The following is a 15380-nucleotide window of genomic DNA, read 5'->3' as shown; positions in this document are numbered from 1 at the left end:
TTTTTTATCTTTTAAAAATATTATATCATTTATGAAAATACATAAATGATATAATACATAAATGATAAAATACATAATACAGAATGTATTATTATATTATTAATTATTAAACATATAAAAGTGAAATGCTGTTAGAAATAGATGAGAAGTGAGTATGTTACCTTGTTTGAAGAATGCTTTCCTGACATCAATATTCTGAATTGCTTTTTTGGTTTTTTGTTTCTTGCTCTTGAGATATTTCCAAGTTGCATAATATACCATAGAAAGTTTGGGATGAGTAAGAAGGGTGTCTTCTCATTGCAAAGTGAAACAAGGGAAATTGTGTAGGAAAGATGGGAAAGGGGAATTGACAGGATCCTCAACCACAGGTGCATTATCCAGTAGACAAAATGGATTCAGGGATGTTGAAGACCTGAAGTTGCTTAAAAGAAGTATCTGATCCCTTAACACTATGCATGCTAGCCTGTTGTGATGACCTGTGTTGTAGAGATCCTTAGGCTTCTGCTTTGATGCAAGAAAAATCTAAGTCATTAAACATTTCTTCACTTAATGTTTGTAGACAAATCATGCTTCCAAAGTTCCACAGAGTTTCAAACAGAGTTTGATCTACTTGAACATTGAAACCCTTTTTATTCAATTAATACCCTTTTCTCAGAGATAGCACAAAGTAAAATTAAATTTCATGCCTTATGGACTATCTCATTCTGAGTTAATAGTGCTCCAAATTGTACTGTTGCATCTTTCTCTATTAATACAGTGTTAATATCAATAGAAAATGAGATAAAATCAAAGAATGATGAATTAAGCATTTTTCCCAATCCTGCTGTATACCATATTTTGCTGCGTACAATGTGCACCTACATTTTTGGCCCAAACTTTCAGGAAAAAAAATCTTTCATTTAAATTTTTTAATTCAATTTTTAATTTATTTATATTTAGAAACAAAATAAAATTTTCATATTCCAGAGTATTATTTTGCATACAGATACCATTATTGCTTTCTAGAGTCACACTTTTAACATATAAGCATAAATAAAAGAATTAAAAACATTTATATAGATACAGAATTAGTACTACCCATGTATAATGTGCATCCTTATTTTTCCCTTCAAAAATTTGGGGAAAAAAGTGCACATCATACATGGCAATATACAGTAACTTCTATAAATTGGCTACTCGTGCCAATTTATGATACAATAACAAAGAGCAAATCGCTCGCTCTTTCGTTGTTCTAACAGGTTGTTGAGACATCAACGCCCAAAATAGCAAAGTTCTTGAGCCATAGGAAGTGAAAGGATTCTGATCCTCCTGGAAAATTCTCCAGTACCCAGAGGTCTTTTCATACTCTGGGAACCAGCTCATGTTTTTTACTTCCCATATGCATTTCAGAAAGATGATCCTGATGACTCACCAATAGAACTCAGCAAAGTACAGAGCGTGAAAGTTGTGGCCAGAAAACGCAGGGATCGCTCTCTCCCTCGGGCTTTTGAAATCTTCACAGACAATAAAACCTATGTTTTCAAGGCCAAGGATGAGAAGAATGCAGAAGAGTGGCTCCAGTGCATCAATGTGGCAGTTGCCCAAGCAAAAGAGAGGGAAAGCAGAGAAGTAACCACATACCTATAGGGATTTGCAAGGCGACCTCACACCGTCTGTGTACAATGGCATTGCAATATCATTACCAATGTCAAGAAAAAGATAGAAATCCACCAAGTCATGTTTTTTACTAAATACCAGTGGAAGAGTTTTTCCTCAGAAGCAAGACCCAAAAATAGCAGGATTCTTAGTACATTTCATACCCTAATGGCATTGCATTAATTTCAGAACATCCGGGTGGTGCATGAAGTAAGGAAAAGGAGCTACAGGTGGGATGGGGCCAGAACACGGAGAGTCGGGATCTAGGAACTTCTGCGGCTATGTCATCATACATTTCAAGAAAACACTTTTAAAAGATGCCTGAACTGCATACATATCCTGAGGAAAGATTAGCCATTTCCAATGAAAACCACAGCATGTTAAAAGTATTAAAAGAAAAAATAACTATTAGGAAAAATCAAATTTAGGACACTGAGGAAAACCATATAACTTACTTATAGTCATTATTACATTTATCCTCTCTTAATGCAAATGCAGTAACCATAATTAAATAGTTAAGCCAGTTACATAATTACGTAATTAAATGTCTGTCTTTGGAGCTACTTATCTGATTGTTCCTTTCTGGTTTATATAATATGATCTAAAGTTTAGATACTTTCATGTATCTCCCACTCACAGCATTAGGTCTAAGCTAGGATAAGCACAGGAAACCATTTTCTCCATCTTCAAAATATGTGCCACTCCTATTTATACTTAAGATTTCATTTTATTTGTTTTTAACTTGAGGTTTAAAATCCTGTACTTTTCTTCTTTGTATTCAACCTTTTAATGCCTCCAAATTAGAAACATTTATTGGCTTTTGCCATTATCCATACTTTTTCTTAAGAATTAAGCTGTGGTGAGCGGAACTCTACAATGACTCCCGGTGACCCACACCCTGGTACAACCTCTCCCCTCCGTGTGGGGCAACCCGTAACTTGCTTCTAACTAATAGGATATGGCAAAAGAGATAGACAGGTCTCTCCAGCGATTATGTTAACATTACAAGGCAAAGGTAAAGAGATTTTGCAGATACAATTAAAGTCTGTAATCAGTTGGCTTTGAGTTTATTCAAAGGGTAAGCCTGACCTGATCAGATAAGCCCTTTAAAAGAGGAAAAACAAGTCGGAGACTCTCTCCCATTGGTCTTGAGTAAGCAAGCTGCGGTGAGGTCTACAGCTCAGAGGAAACGAGGAAACGAGTTTTGCCAGCAATCCGCAAACCGTGAGTTTGGAATTGGATCCTGAGCCTCACACGAGAGCCCAGACCCAGCCAACACCTTCACTGCAGCTTACGAAACCCTGAGCAAGAGACCCAGCTGAGCCACGCTTGGACTCCGGACCCGTGGAAACTTTTAGATAATAAATATATGCTTTTTTAAGTTGCTTAGTGTGCGGTGATTTGTTATGTAGCAATAGATAGCTGATACAAAAGCTAACTTGGACTATACATAGAGGATAATTTTTTTTCCTTAAAATTTATTAACTATGTGATTTAGTATAGAAACCTGGAGAAAGATTACCAGTAATCAATACCCTTAATTCTACCTTGACTATTGCTAACTCATTAAGATAGGATATATTAAAGAGGCCAGTTGAGGAAGGAAACAATGCACCTTTCATATATAACATTTAAGGGCATTTGAGACACAGAAATTATTACTAGTGGGGAAATAGAGTTCTCAATGTCAAAATTTGGGCTCACTGGATATATAGATAGTCACTGAATATATGGAACGAGGTGAAATCACTCAGGATAAATAAGGCAAAAGACCTAATAAGGGCTTCCTTGGGGCACCCAGCACTTAAACAAAGGCAGGCTTGGTGGGCTGATTAGTGTTCAGAGATGTCGTGGACCAGGGGAAATGATATCACAATAGCCAAATAAGGAAGGTTTTCAGGATATAAGAGACAGATCAACAATGTGAAATTGTCAAGAATAATCACTTAATATGAAGAATGACTTTTGCAATTAGAAAGTAATTGATATCATTGGGGAAAAAACAATTTCATTGAAGTGATAAAGTAAGTCAGATTTCAGTGGGTTGAAAAATCAGCAGGAGGTTAGGCATTAAAAGCAATAATTGGACTATTCTTTCAACAAAAGGGAGAAGATGAAGGGGCTAAGGTGGACAAAGTGTTTTGCTGCTTGTTTTATAGATGAATTAGACTTAAACAACAAAAGTTTAGAATACAGAAAGACAAAGGGAAAATAACTTTGCTTTAGCAGAGTTTTCAGCAGTGATGAAAAAAGATTAAGCTCCCTTATGCTGCAGCAATTTTTGGAGCAGCTACCAAGCAACAGGCACAGTGCTTGGCCTAGAAAGACAAAAACAGAACACCCAACTCCTCCATTCAAGGAATCTACAGTGTAGCAGAGGAGACAGAGATATCAACAGAAACTAAAATGCTAGCTGGCAAGTACCTTGATGGAGGTTTGGGGAAACACAGGAGAAGGCACCACTGCAGTTGACTTTGAACTCAGTGTGGGCTCCCTCCCTGTTTCCCAGAGTTGTCAAAGAATGAGCTTTGCCTTAAAGAACTAAGGAATGTTGTAGGCAGACAAGGAGCAAATGGTCAGTAGAGGGAACCACCTCACAAAAGCAAAGGAGAGAGAGGGAACATGGTCCATTTGCAAAACAGTGAGTCCTTACCTAGGGCTGGACCAGAGGGGGCCTGTTGGGAAATGGGGCAGAATCATGATAGGCAGGCCTGCAGAGCCACAGCATAAAGGGTTTGGTTCCATGCTAAGGGTCTTGAGCTTTTTCCTTAAGATGGAGAAACATCATTAAAAAGTTTTAAGAAGCCCTGGCTGGTGTGGCTCAGTGGATTGAGTGCCAACCTGAGAGCCAAAGGGTCACCGGTTCAATTCCCAGTCGGGGCACATACCTGGGTTGCAGGCCAGCTCCCCAGTCGGGGGCACGTGAGAAGCAACCACACATTGATGTTTCTCTCCCTCTCTTTCTCCCTCCCTTCCCTTTTGTCTAATAAATAAATAAATAAATAAATAAATAAATAAATATATAAATAAAGTTTTAAGAAGATTTGCATGTAAAGAAATAATTTGGATAGTGATATAAAGAATTGATTGTAGGTATATCACACATTAGAGCAGGGAGATGATTTGGCAGGGTCTTGAAAGATGGTGAGCACCTGGACTGATATAGTAGCTAGGGAGACAGAGGAAAATGAAAGTGCAGGACAAATATATTGAACCAGTAAAACGGACAACACTGGAGAGTTGGGTGGAGCTGGGGTGGAGGAATGGGGAGGACTCTCTGACCCCTAATGCTTTCTTGGGAAATTTAATGCATGATGGCAGCATCCACTGAGATAGGAAATTTCTAGCAACAGTTTGAGAGAGGGGGCAGATGGCAAATTTAATTTTAATGTATACATTCAGAGTATAAATAAGTGATTTACCGTGGACTACATGGACCCTTCCTCCTATGAAGGTGGGCAGGAAAAGGGTGAGAACAGGAATAGTTATAAATGATTCTCTAAATATTATTTTAATATCTACTATCTCTTTCTTAAGAGTCAGGGAGTAACCCTAGCTGGTTTGATCAATTAGGAAAAACTGGTAACTAATGAATAGAAATAAAACATTAAGTGACATTGCATTTGTCATTAGTTATTGAAACACCAATAATGTGCTTGAACCTTTCATAGCAGAGAGGTTACAGTAAAAACACTGGTTATGTACTCATTCTGTTTTCATTAAATGCTGTCCTAAAAAAAAAAAGGAGAGAGAATGGTCCTACCAGCTCAGTTTAGTATCTTTGTAACACGTATCTTTGCTGCTTGTTACAAAGCTCTTGTTACTTAATTAATGGAATGCCTCTAGTTTATAACATAATTCTCAGAGCCTTGGAACCGGATATAAAAAGAAGTAAATGTGTGAAGTCTAAATAATGATCTTTCTGTTTTTATATCATGATGCATTAATTTCAAATGCAGGCAAATTCTTCTGGGTTCAGAATCACACCAGGAATTTCAGAATCATCAGCTTCCCACTGAAATTTCTGGCACTTCCACCCCTGTTCCCAGCTGGCTTACCACAGGCTGGCCTTTCCCAGGAGGGCTGCCGTTCTCTATCCTGATCTAAGAAGAAACCGCTTTTCTAAACATGTGTAAAACTTTAAAAATGTTGGTATGAATACAATTATAATCATGGACAAAAATTCAAGTGGTTTTTATTTTTTATTTCATGTTAATTATTTTTCCCACCCAGATAGCTGTGGAAATATAAATGTTTGTGTGAGAATCTCATCTGATTATTTCTTGAGAATCTGGAATTTGGTAAAAATAAATATTTAATACTTTTCTAATATGGTGTTTTCTAGAAAACCCTTAGCTGTTGATGTTCAGGCACATTTCCTGGATCATCTTCAATTTACCTACTTTAAATTGAAGATGCTTTTTAGGGGCCCATTGACTGCGACATCCTCAGGCACAGGTAACGATTACCTGGTTGAAAAGTGTTTCCCACTTCAGGAAACAGTTGTGAGATGGGGTAGGAGGCTACGTGAGCCGAGTTCCAGGTGCACCGAAGAGAAGTAAATTCCATAAATGCCCTCATCAGGATTTCCCATCCCCAAACTCTAAGTTTTCAGATGAAGAACCAAGAAAAACCTAAAATATCATCTTGTGTGTAGACCTTTTGGTTCCAATCTTCCCCAAAGATTCTTCTGAAAGACAAAGGGGTTGGCAAATCAGGGAGATTTCTACCAGGACTGTGGAATCTAGAGAAGGTGGCACAGGATCTGGGCATGGATACATGAGGATTCAAGTCCTAGCTCTACCAAACTAAGTTACCAACCTGAGCAAAATGTGCATCTCTCACGTCTAAGTTGAGCTAAGATGGAACAGAATGGTAAAAGCATCTAGCAGAGAACCTTTAACTTAACAGGTGCTAGGTAATGACACTCCAGTAAGGAAGGAAAAAAATCCTGCCAATGAGATTATGATGTGATGCCTTAATAATGTCCAATGAGTAGTGTGTTGCTTCAAAATGTCTTTTGTCTGTCATCTGAAGGGTTTGGCAGTTTCTTCTGACTTTAGGTACTTTACGTGGTATGTGACAGGTGGGTCAGTCACACAGTGAAATGCGGACCTGTCCACACGGTGACGACTTTTTTTCTTGGGTAAAACATTTAGCAGCTGCTTTGTAACACCACATGGAACTGTGGTCAGTTCCTCCAAAAATGGCTCCTCGGCTCACTAATGTCACATTTTATCCTAATCCTCTGTTTCTGTGCTTTTCTGTATACATAATAACTTTACCTTTTTCAAAGGCAAATTACATAATTTTTAAAGACCTACTAAACATCAGTTAACACATGTAGTGCTGACTGTCACGTGACTAACTGAAGTGAAAACACGAAGAGCTGGCACCGAGCCTGAGTGGTATCCGGTCCCGGTCATTCCCAGTGGATGACAATTGTAAGACACATCCCAACTTCGGAACCGTTAAAATAGGGGAGAAAAAAGTGTAAATAAATAAGAAAAATAATTAATTGAAGAGTTCCACAGGAGTTTGTTTCACAATAATCAAAACCGTAACATAAAAGGTTTTGTGAACAATAAAGCATATGGCAAATGTAAGAAAATTTAAAATCCATTAAAATGGTAAAATGCTTCTGGTGCATCCATTCTCAGAAGTATTTGAGGAACCATTTCTGTGAGTGCTTACCCTCTGTGTTAGTCAGGGTTCTCTGGAGAAACAGAGCCAATAGGATATATGGGGATTTATATAGGAATCGGCTCACACGGTTGTGCGGGCCAGGAAGTCCCACAGTCTGCTGTCTGCAAGCTGGAGAACCAGGAAAGCCAGTGGTGTAAATTAGTCCAAGTTGAAGGCCTGAGAACCAGGAGCTGCTGGGGTGAGTCTTGGAGTCTGAAGGCCGGAAACCAGGAGTTCTGATGTCCGAGAGCAGATGAAGATGGACATCCCAGCTCAAGAAGAAAGAAAGAATTCATCCTTCCTTCACCTTTTTGTTCCTTTCAGGCCCCAGATGGGTTGGATGACGTCCCTCCACATTGGTGACGGTGGATCTCTTTACTCCATCTACCAAGTGAAATGCTAATCTCTTCCAGATACGCCCTCACAAACGCATCAAGAGATAATGTTTTACCAGCACTGGGCATCCCTCAGGGTAGTGGAGTCAAAGTACAAAACTAACCATCAGACTCTCTCTTTTGATAGAAATAAAAATGGCTAATGTTCACACACAAGGCATGTTCCTGGTGCCTCTGTACCCCTCTTGCCATGCTCCCCTTTATGCAAGTCCCCTTCCCCAGCGGGGAGTTAGATAGAGAAGGAGCCAAGGTTGCCAGGGGTGAGGGTGGGGGGCACGTGCTGTGTCTTGCCCCCACTGTCTGACTGGGGACCCTGGAGGTGAAATCGGGATGATGCCCGAGGGGGAATTCTTACCAGGTAGGAGGCGCATTTCCGGAAGACACCCTCCAGGTCAGCCATACCAGAGACAACAGCTGGGAGGCAACAACTGCAGCCAAGTTGGAAGCTGGGGAACCAGGAAAGAGCGGACAGAGGGAGGCACAGAGCAGAGTGGGTGGAATGGGTCGCAGGCCGTGTGAACTTTACAGGAGCAGGACCATTCCCAAGTACTTTTTCCAGTACTTGCCGAGGTGTGGAGAGTTCTGGTCAATGTGCTTTAATGAGACAGGTTTCGACCTCCTCAAGCACGTGCTTCCATCACCAGGTTACACAAGGCCTTGGTCACCTACTTGGCAGAATAGCAACCGGCTCCCGCAGAGGCCTTGGCTCCCGGGCCTGTTGTGAGAACCCCGCCCGGCAGAGCACTTCTCAAAGTGACAGTCTCCTCATCCTACACGCCCAACCCAGTGCATACTGCGTGTGTTTACTCCAAAGAAAAACTTTGCGGGGCATGGGGAGAGGAGCTGGGTATCCGGGAACTTCCCTGTGTGTTTTTCTGTCAGATGATAATCAGACATGTTGTGTTTACATAGTCCCTTATGCCTCCTGGACAAACCTTTTTAAAGCTTGCATCAAACAAAAAGAAATGTATGTCACCTGTTTTTCGATCAATAAAATCATTAGCATTCACTTCAATACTGAAAACTTAGAAGACTTATAAAGTATTCAAATAATGTGAAAATATAAAGTATTCAAGCAAATGACAGGCTTACTTGCTTATGGGAATAACTGTTCCATGAGACCTCCCTGGGAATGGAGGTGGGGCTGAGTAATAGTAAATTCTAACTTTTCTTTTTGAATTCTTTTTTGCCTTATTTTATTTTTTAAATACCAGTGCACGTATGTCAGAATAATACATATTTGTCAGGATAGTACACATTTATAGTTATATACATGCACATATTTTTACACAGGAGTTATGACAACAATTGTTTTCATGTTACTTTGTAGAAATTGACCTTATTCTTTCATTATTTTATATTAGAGTCCCCCTCCTGTGTCTGTCTAGGCTGGGATTTCGTGCAGTCAGTAAGAACTCACTGTGTGTTGCACTGTTCTTAACAGAGATCTACTTCTACACACCAGACTTGCCCTGGGAGTGTTCTGTTCCCTCTCAATTCAGAGCGATTATAATTTGGAGGAAATGGTCAATGTCTTTTCTCTTAAGAAAGAAAAACAATGATCTTGTTTATCAAACCAGATCATAAAAACAAAAATCAGAATAGGGCCCATCTTTTTTTTATTATTGTTCAGTAATAGTTGTCCCCATTCCCCCCCGCCATTCCTCTTGGGCCTATCTTTTTAATGTAACCAAAACCACAGATGGGAAATGTCTGTCTAGAAAAATTAACCATTAAATATAATATCTAGGGTATGCGTGCTTTAAGTACTGATGAGGGCATTTTAATCAGACCTCACTGAAACCGTTCATACAGGGTTGCCTAATGCTTTTCCTCCGCAAACTCCCTCAGCTACATATTCATGTTCTCAGCAACACTGTCATGGTGTTGTCTCCTGAAATCCTGCTGTTGTATCAGCTTCGGGTGAATACAAATCACATTCCACTGCAGCCAACACTGCCACACTGAGGTTCCAGTATAAAGAAGCCACCAGCAGAATGGAAAGCAGCCAAGAATTTCTTCTAAGACCAATTTCTTCCAAGTAAGGGGCGCAGCAGTTCACAGTGTCAGGGGCTGTTGGAGTGTGAAGAACCTTAGAGCCTGTGGGGTCCAACACCCCCACCCCAGGGAGAAGCCCCTTCCTTGTCGTCATCAGGAGGTGTCCGTTCAGCTCTCAACACTTACGGGTACAGAGAACTGGTTTCTTTATCCCTAGTCCACATGTTTTCACAGAAATTGTTTCTCATTAAGAAAACAAATCAAATGTCAGATAATTCAGAAAACAAAAGGACTATTGAAATATAATTTCAAATCTCAGTGTTTCCTAAAATGTAAGTGGCATAATAATCCCTTCTGTCCCAAGACTCACAAATATAAAAAGATGCAATTTCCCTGCACCACTTGGCAGGTCAAGGGTAATGGGGCTCAGAGTTCTTTGGGCCTTAGTCCGAGGGCCCACCAGCCAAAACCTTCCAAGCAAATAAATAAACAAAAGCAAAAAAATAAACCACAGTGGACAAAAAGTCATGCAAATTAAATTACATTTATTGTTCCTTTTTATGAGGAAACTTACTTCAGACAAAAGTACTGAATTCCTTTCCTACTTTTTTTGTAGCATGTTCCTGTTCCTTTTTAAATCTTGTAAGAATTTCCTAACAATCTTCGTGTTCCTTAAATCCTACCAAAGCCAAGGACATTCCTCAAGGCTGGCTTTAGTTGGCATACAGAGGGGACGACTTCTTGACACTTTATTTCACTAATTTTCTGGGGAGTTACTAAATGTTTAAGCGTGTAGTTCATCCTAAAGCCCTTCTGATTGTTTGCTCAGAAAAAGAATTGATTTGGGTTGCAATGACAGACTCTTACACATGCCTTGGAATTTATATAAGAAACCAATAAGTTATTACAAAAACAATGCAGATCTGTATATTGTGACTTAAAGCTGCCAAAACAAACTTAAGATACAAAGGTGTTTTTAATAATGGTTTCAAAAACAGCTACAGGAGATGTATTCAAAATGAGTATGTTATTAAATAGCTTTTTTCTTTTTCTTTTTTTCTTTTTTGTTTTTTTAGAGTCAGAATACAGAGCAGGCACTGGAAGTGAGCTCAGCAGGTGAAGGAACAGTTGTTTCCTAAAATAAAGTACTAAGGACTCTGGAGCATAACTTGGAAGAATTATTATAATTTTGTTTTATAAATCAAATATTTATAAGTTTAAAGACCAGCCCTCACATTTTCACAAACTCTCAGATATTTTAATAACTTGAAAATTTAACTCTGACCTAATCTAAATTAAAACTGGCTATATTTGGGATCAGTGTAGTAAAGGAAACTTCAGTCAACTCAAATAAATTAAATAAATACCTTCACTCAGCAGGCCTTTCTTGAAGCAAGCCGTTGTTCCTCTCCCTTCCAGAGCTGGCCCTGTGGGCCCCAGACTTTAGATCCCAGTCTTTCCATTCTCCTCAAAAAGTTACCAACTTTGTCGGCACGCTCTTTGTGAAACCTTCATTTTCTGGTTCTACTGTATCATTTCATTTTGTCTGTAAGTGATCTCTCTCTGTTGGAAATAATCACATGAAAATGAATTAACATTAATTTAGCCCCGATATCCCTCTAGGATCTAATCCTTTCCCTTGTTCCTTTCACTAGACGTTTCTTGATTGGTTGTCTCCACCAGTTCCTTCCATGTGACTCCACCCACCCACCCCTTTGCCTTCACTGGGGCTCCTGCTCCACAGTCCTGCTCAAACAGTCACTGCCTGTTCATCAAATCAAGGACTTTTCTCAAACAGCATTCCTCTTGAACTCTACAGCATGTGGCCTGGTGGTCAGCCCTTCCTCAGTGGCAACTTTCTATGCATTAGTACTGGTAAAACTGAGATCATTTGACATTTTGCAATGGTTAAGGATATGAATTTGTTGTCAAGCAGAACAGGCATTGCTATTTAGTAGCTATTTGACCTGAAGGGAAAACTCTTAAACATCTCTCAGTCTCAGTTTGCTCATCTGTAAAATTGGATAACTCCTTTCCCAGGGAACGCTGTGAGGCTTAGATAAGAGGACACATGTAAAATTCTCGGGACATAGTAAGTGCTCAATAAATATTACCCGTGCTATTTACCCCACTTTTCTGATTATTCCCCAGGCTCCCTTGCTGACTCTTCCCCATTCTTCTGTCCCCAAATGTGGATTTCTCTCAAAGCCCTGTGCTGTCCTCTCTGTTCAAGCTCTCTCTTAAATACCTCACCTCATCCGCTCCTCGTCTCCAGTGTGACCACACACTGTAACTCTGCCCTGTCAAGTCCCATCTGATCCCACTTCACAAACTGCCCCTAAGTCTATTTCCCTGCATGTGAGCTGTCATCTCTCAAATTCAACATGTAAAGGATCTTGTCTTCTACCTCCTCCAACCTCCCCCAGTGGCATCACAGACACAGACATGGGACTGGGAGTCATTCTTAAGCCATTCTTCTCACCTCCTTGCCCCCCACATACCCAATATCCTGTTTTTATTTTCTAATCTTATTCCTTTCTGATTATGCCCTTTCATTCCATTCACTAGCGCGCTCGCTATGTAGCCTGGGTGCTCATCTTCTCACACCTGGATTATTAAAATAGCCTCTCAATTGGGCTTCCTGTACCTCCTCCACCATCAGAAGATTAATTTTTCTAAAATGAATAATAGTTTAATAGTAGTGCTTCCCTACTCAAAATCCATTGACACTCCCCCTACCATTGTCTACAAGATGAAATAAAATTATTTAGTCTTTAATTCAAGGTCCCCCACACCTTGACAGTAATAAACCTGACCAAGTTTATATTCCAATCAAAATCCTTCAGATTAGAAATTGTATCTAACTCATCTTCGTATCCCCAATGTACATTACAGTCCCAGTTCATAAGTGTTTGCTGAACTGAGCTAACGTAGCTGGTCTCCTCCCACAGTTAAATGAGTTTCTTGATTGAATGTCAAATTCATTCTTCATTCAACTTATTTAACTGACTAGTATTTATTGTCAAAGTACGTAACACTGTACAAGCAATATAACTATACAATATTTACAAGCAAGCACATTAGGGAGGATAAGCCAATTTAGGCTGTGGTAACAAACAATTCCCAAACCTCAGTAACTTTACACACAGTTTATCACTCAAACAAAGCTAGAGCAGGTGACCTTCAATGAGGCTATCCCTTATATGGTGTTAGAATCTTACCTTTTCCTTCCCTTCTTGTCTCCTTTCCTCTCAGTCACTCTGAGCCCACAGTATTGGCCTTTACTACCACCAGTGACCAAACGTTTAACCACTTGACCAGATCCCACTCCTCAGGCACTGCGTAGTGGACTCTAGTGTGACTGGAAGCAGATTACGTGGAAAGGAAGTTGGCAGAATCATGGGGGAGAGGAGAAGTGGTTAAGAAGATGCATGGGGAGAATAATGCATGTGACATCTCGGAAGGGAACTTCCTGAGAGAATCATTGCTTTGGAGAGATCCACTGGTGCCATCTGTAAAGCATTTGCTGTGATCATAGAGAATCTAAAAGAAGAGATCGGCCACTCTAAGACCAGTGGCACAATTGACTCCATTACCCTAAGGTCCACCTGGATGCTTCTGCATTTGAGTTCATATGAACTCACTTTTTTCAAAATACATGGCCCTTCTAACCTATGTGGCTCACGCTTTAACAAAGGTGGATGCAAGATGAAGGACATATGAGAGTGCAAGGCTCGTGACCAGGTGGCAGGGCAGATCAGAGACAACTCACAAGTAAGCTGTCATACTGCGCACACGTCACCATCCATCACCAATTCCGTGGACCAGATTCCCGTGGTCTTTTTGCAGACTCTCTCTGGTCCCCTGTCAGGCACGACTGTCCAGTATCAGCCCAAGCTATTCAGCTTTCTGGTCAACTTTGCAGGTGTCAAGACATACATAGCCCAGGCAATAAGGTGCGGTTTCCCCACACCACACACGAGGCACCAGCCAGGGGCCTCAACTCTGACCTGGAGGGACGCCTCTGGAGTTGACCGAGCTGAACCAAATGGAAATGTCAAAGTCTTGTTTCTTTATGTTAGGTGACTATACCAGATTCTGTGGCACCTACTCTAGCTCTGCAGGTGTGAAAAGCTATCGGGCCTAATTAGGTGCTTCTGCCTTCAAGTTCCCATAAACCCATTTTTTCCAAAATAGTTAGTTGGCTGCATAATCAGGAGTCAAGTCATCAAAACTCAATGAGATCTGCCAAAATCAAATTAGACCTGCTGCCAACATTACACTGGCTCACAGAGGACACCCAGGGCCCCTTCTGCCGCTCACCACTCATGACCCCTCTGTGGGGTTGCTGAGCAGCCAGCGCCTCCAGGTTTAAGAAGTAGATAAATTTTCAGTTTCTGTATTACTTTATTGTTAAGTTGTGATTTTTTTAAAAATATTGTAATAGCTTTCTATGTTCAGCTGTTAACACTGAGTTCCCAGCTTGGTTTTATGAGCTTTTTGTCCACTGCTTAACTGAGTTGTTTAGTAAGCCCTGTCACTCAGAACATTGGCTCTGCTTTGTCATGAAAAGGTCATAGGGACTATTAACATGCTTCACTTTGGGTCTGTAATACCAAGAATTTTTCAAAAAAAAATGTAAAAGAGGGGCTGGAAAAGAAATTGAGGGCAAAGAAATATCTAAATCAATGTTTTCTGGCCTTAAAAAATAATATTTATTCCCCAAGCCAACAGGTAAAGTTGTATTTTCGAAATGATGAGAAGTGACAGATAAAATCTGCTCTCCTAGTGCCAGCGGGACTCTGTCTGCCCTGCGGTGGGGACACGAATTTTTCTGACTTCCCCACAGACTTCGTGTAGGTCTCCAGTGGTCCTGTGGGCTGTCCTGCAGATGCAAACTATACAGACATGTCCCAAGCTAAAACCAAACCCTGCCATCTACTTCCTGGAGAGTAACCCCTGTTAATATTTTGGTTTATATGCTTCCACACTTTTCTTTTTACTACTTAGTTATCATATCTCGTTAGGTAGATTTTTTTTTTAAATAGAACCACACCATAATATTCTTTTTCAATTTGCTTTTTAAAAAATAACAGGTCAGGAACATCTTTCCTAGGAACATATTTACATGATCCTGTATACCAGCCATTCCTCTAAGGTCTAGGGATACAAATGTGAAAGTAGAAAGAAAAGCTTTTGGAAAGCTTACATTTTAGAGGAGGGAACTGAGAAAATAAAAAGAAAAGAAAGAGATAATAAATTTTATTTAATAGTATGTACTATAAAATATAGTTAGTGGGGTAAAAAAGGGAGGGAAATGGTATTTTAGATGGTGTGTCGATCAGCAGCATCCCACCCAGCAAGAGAAAAACTTTATCCTGAGTTGTTTCACATGAAGAGACTTCAATGAAGCGGCTGTTTACAGAGGGATGCAAGGCAAAAGAGGAAAGCAGGTACTGTCTCAAGGACTAAAGAGGCAAAGAGAGGAAGGAACAGAGTCACAGAAGAGCCCGGTGCCAGCAGAGCCAGGGAGAAGGGTTCCCTGAAGTTGTGGGGGTACAGCTACTGCCAGACACACAAGCCTGAGGCAAAGAGGGAGTGGGGAAGAAGTACCCTGGCCGTTCTCGGTTCCCACACACTGTCATCCTGCTGTCCTGCTGGTGCCGG

General features: G+C 40.3%; 1 protein-coding gene across 4 annotated transcripts in view; it reads left to right on the top strand.

Annotated features, from left to right (window-relative positions):
- Positions 1-5379, top strand: part of VEPH1 (ventricular zone expressed PH domain containing 1) — a 197987-nt gene extending 192608 nt beyond the window's left edge. For 3 of the 4 annotated variants that reach the window (XM_045197271.2, XM_045197268.2, XM_024560285.3), the window contains exon 14: positions 1390-5379. In XM_045197271.2, coding sequence (XP_045053206.1) covers positions 1390-1626 — 237 coding nt within the window. In that variant the 3' untranslated portion in view covers positions 1627-5379. The remainder of the gene's footprint in view (positions 1-1389) is intronic. The other variant, XM_045197273.2, reaches the window with a different exon arrangement.
- Positions 5380-15380: the final 10001 nt, after the last annotated feature.

Source organism: Desmodus rotundus, chromosome 2, assembly GCF_022682495.2.
Source record: "Desmodus rotundus isolate HL8 chromosome 2, HLdesRot8A.1, whole genome shotgun sequence".
NCBI lineage: Eukaryota > Metazoa > Chordata > Mammalia > Chiroptera > Phyllostomidae > Desmodus > Desmodus rotundus.
This window is presented reverse-complemented; position numbering and strand designations above follow the sequence as displayed.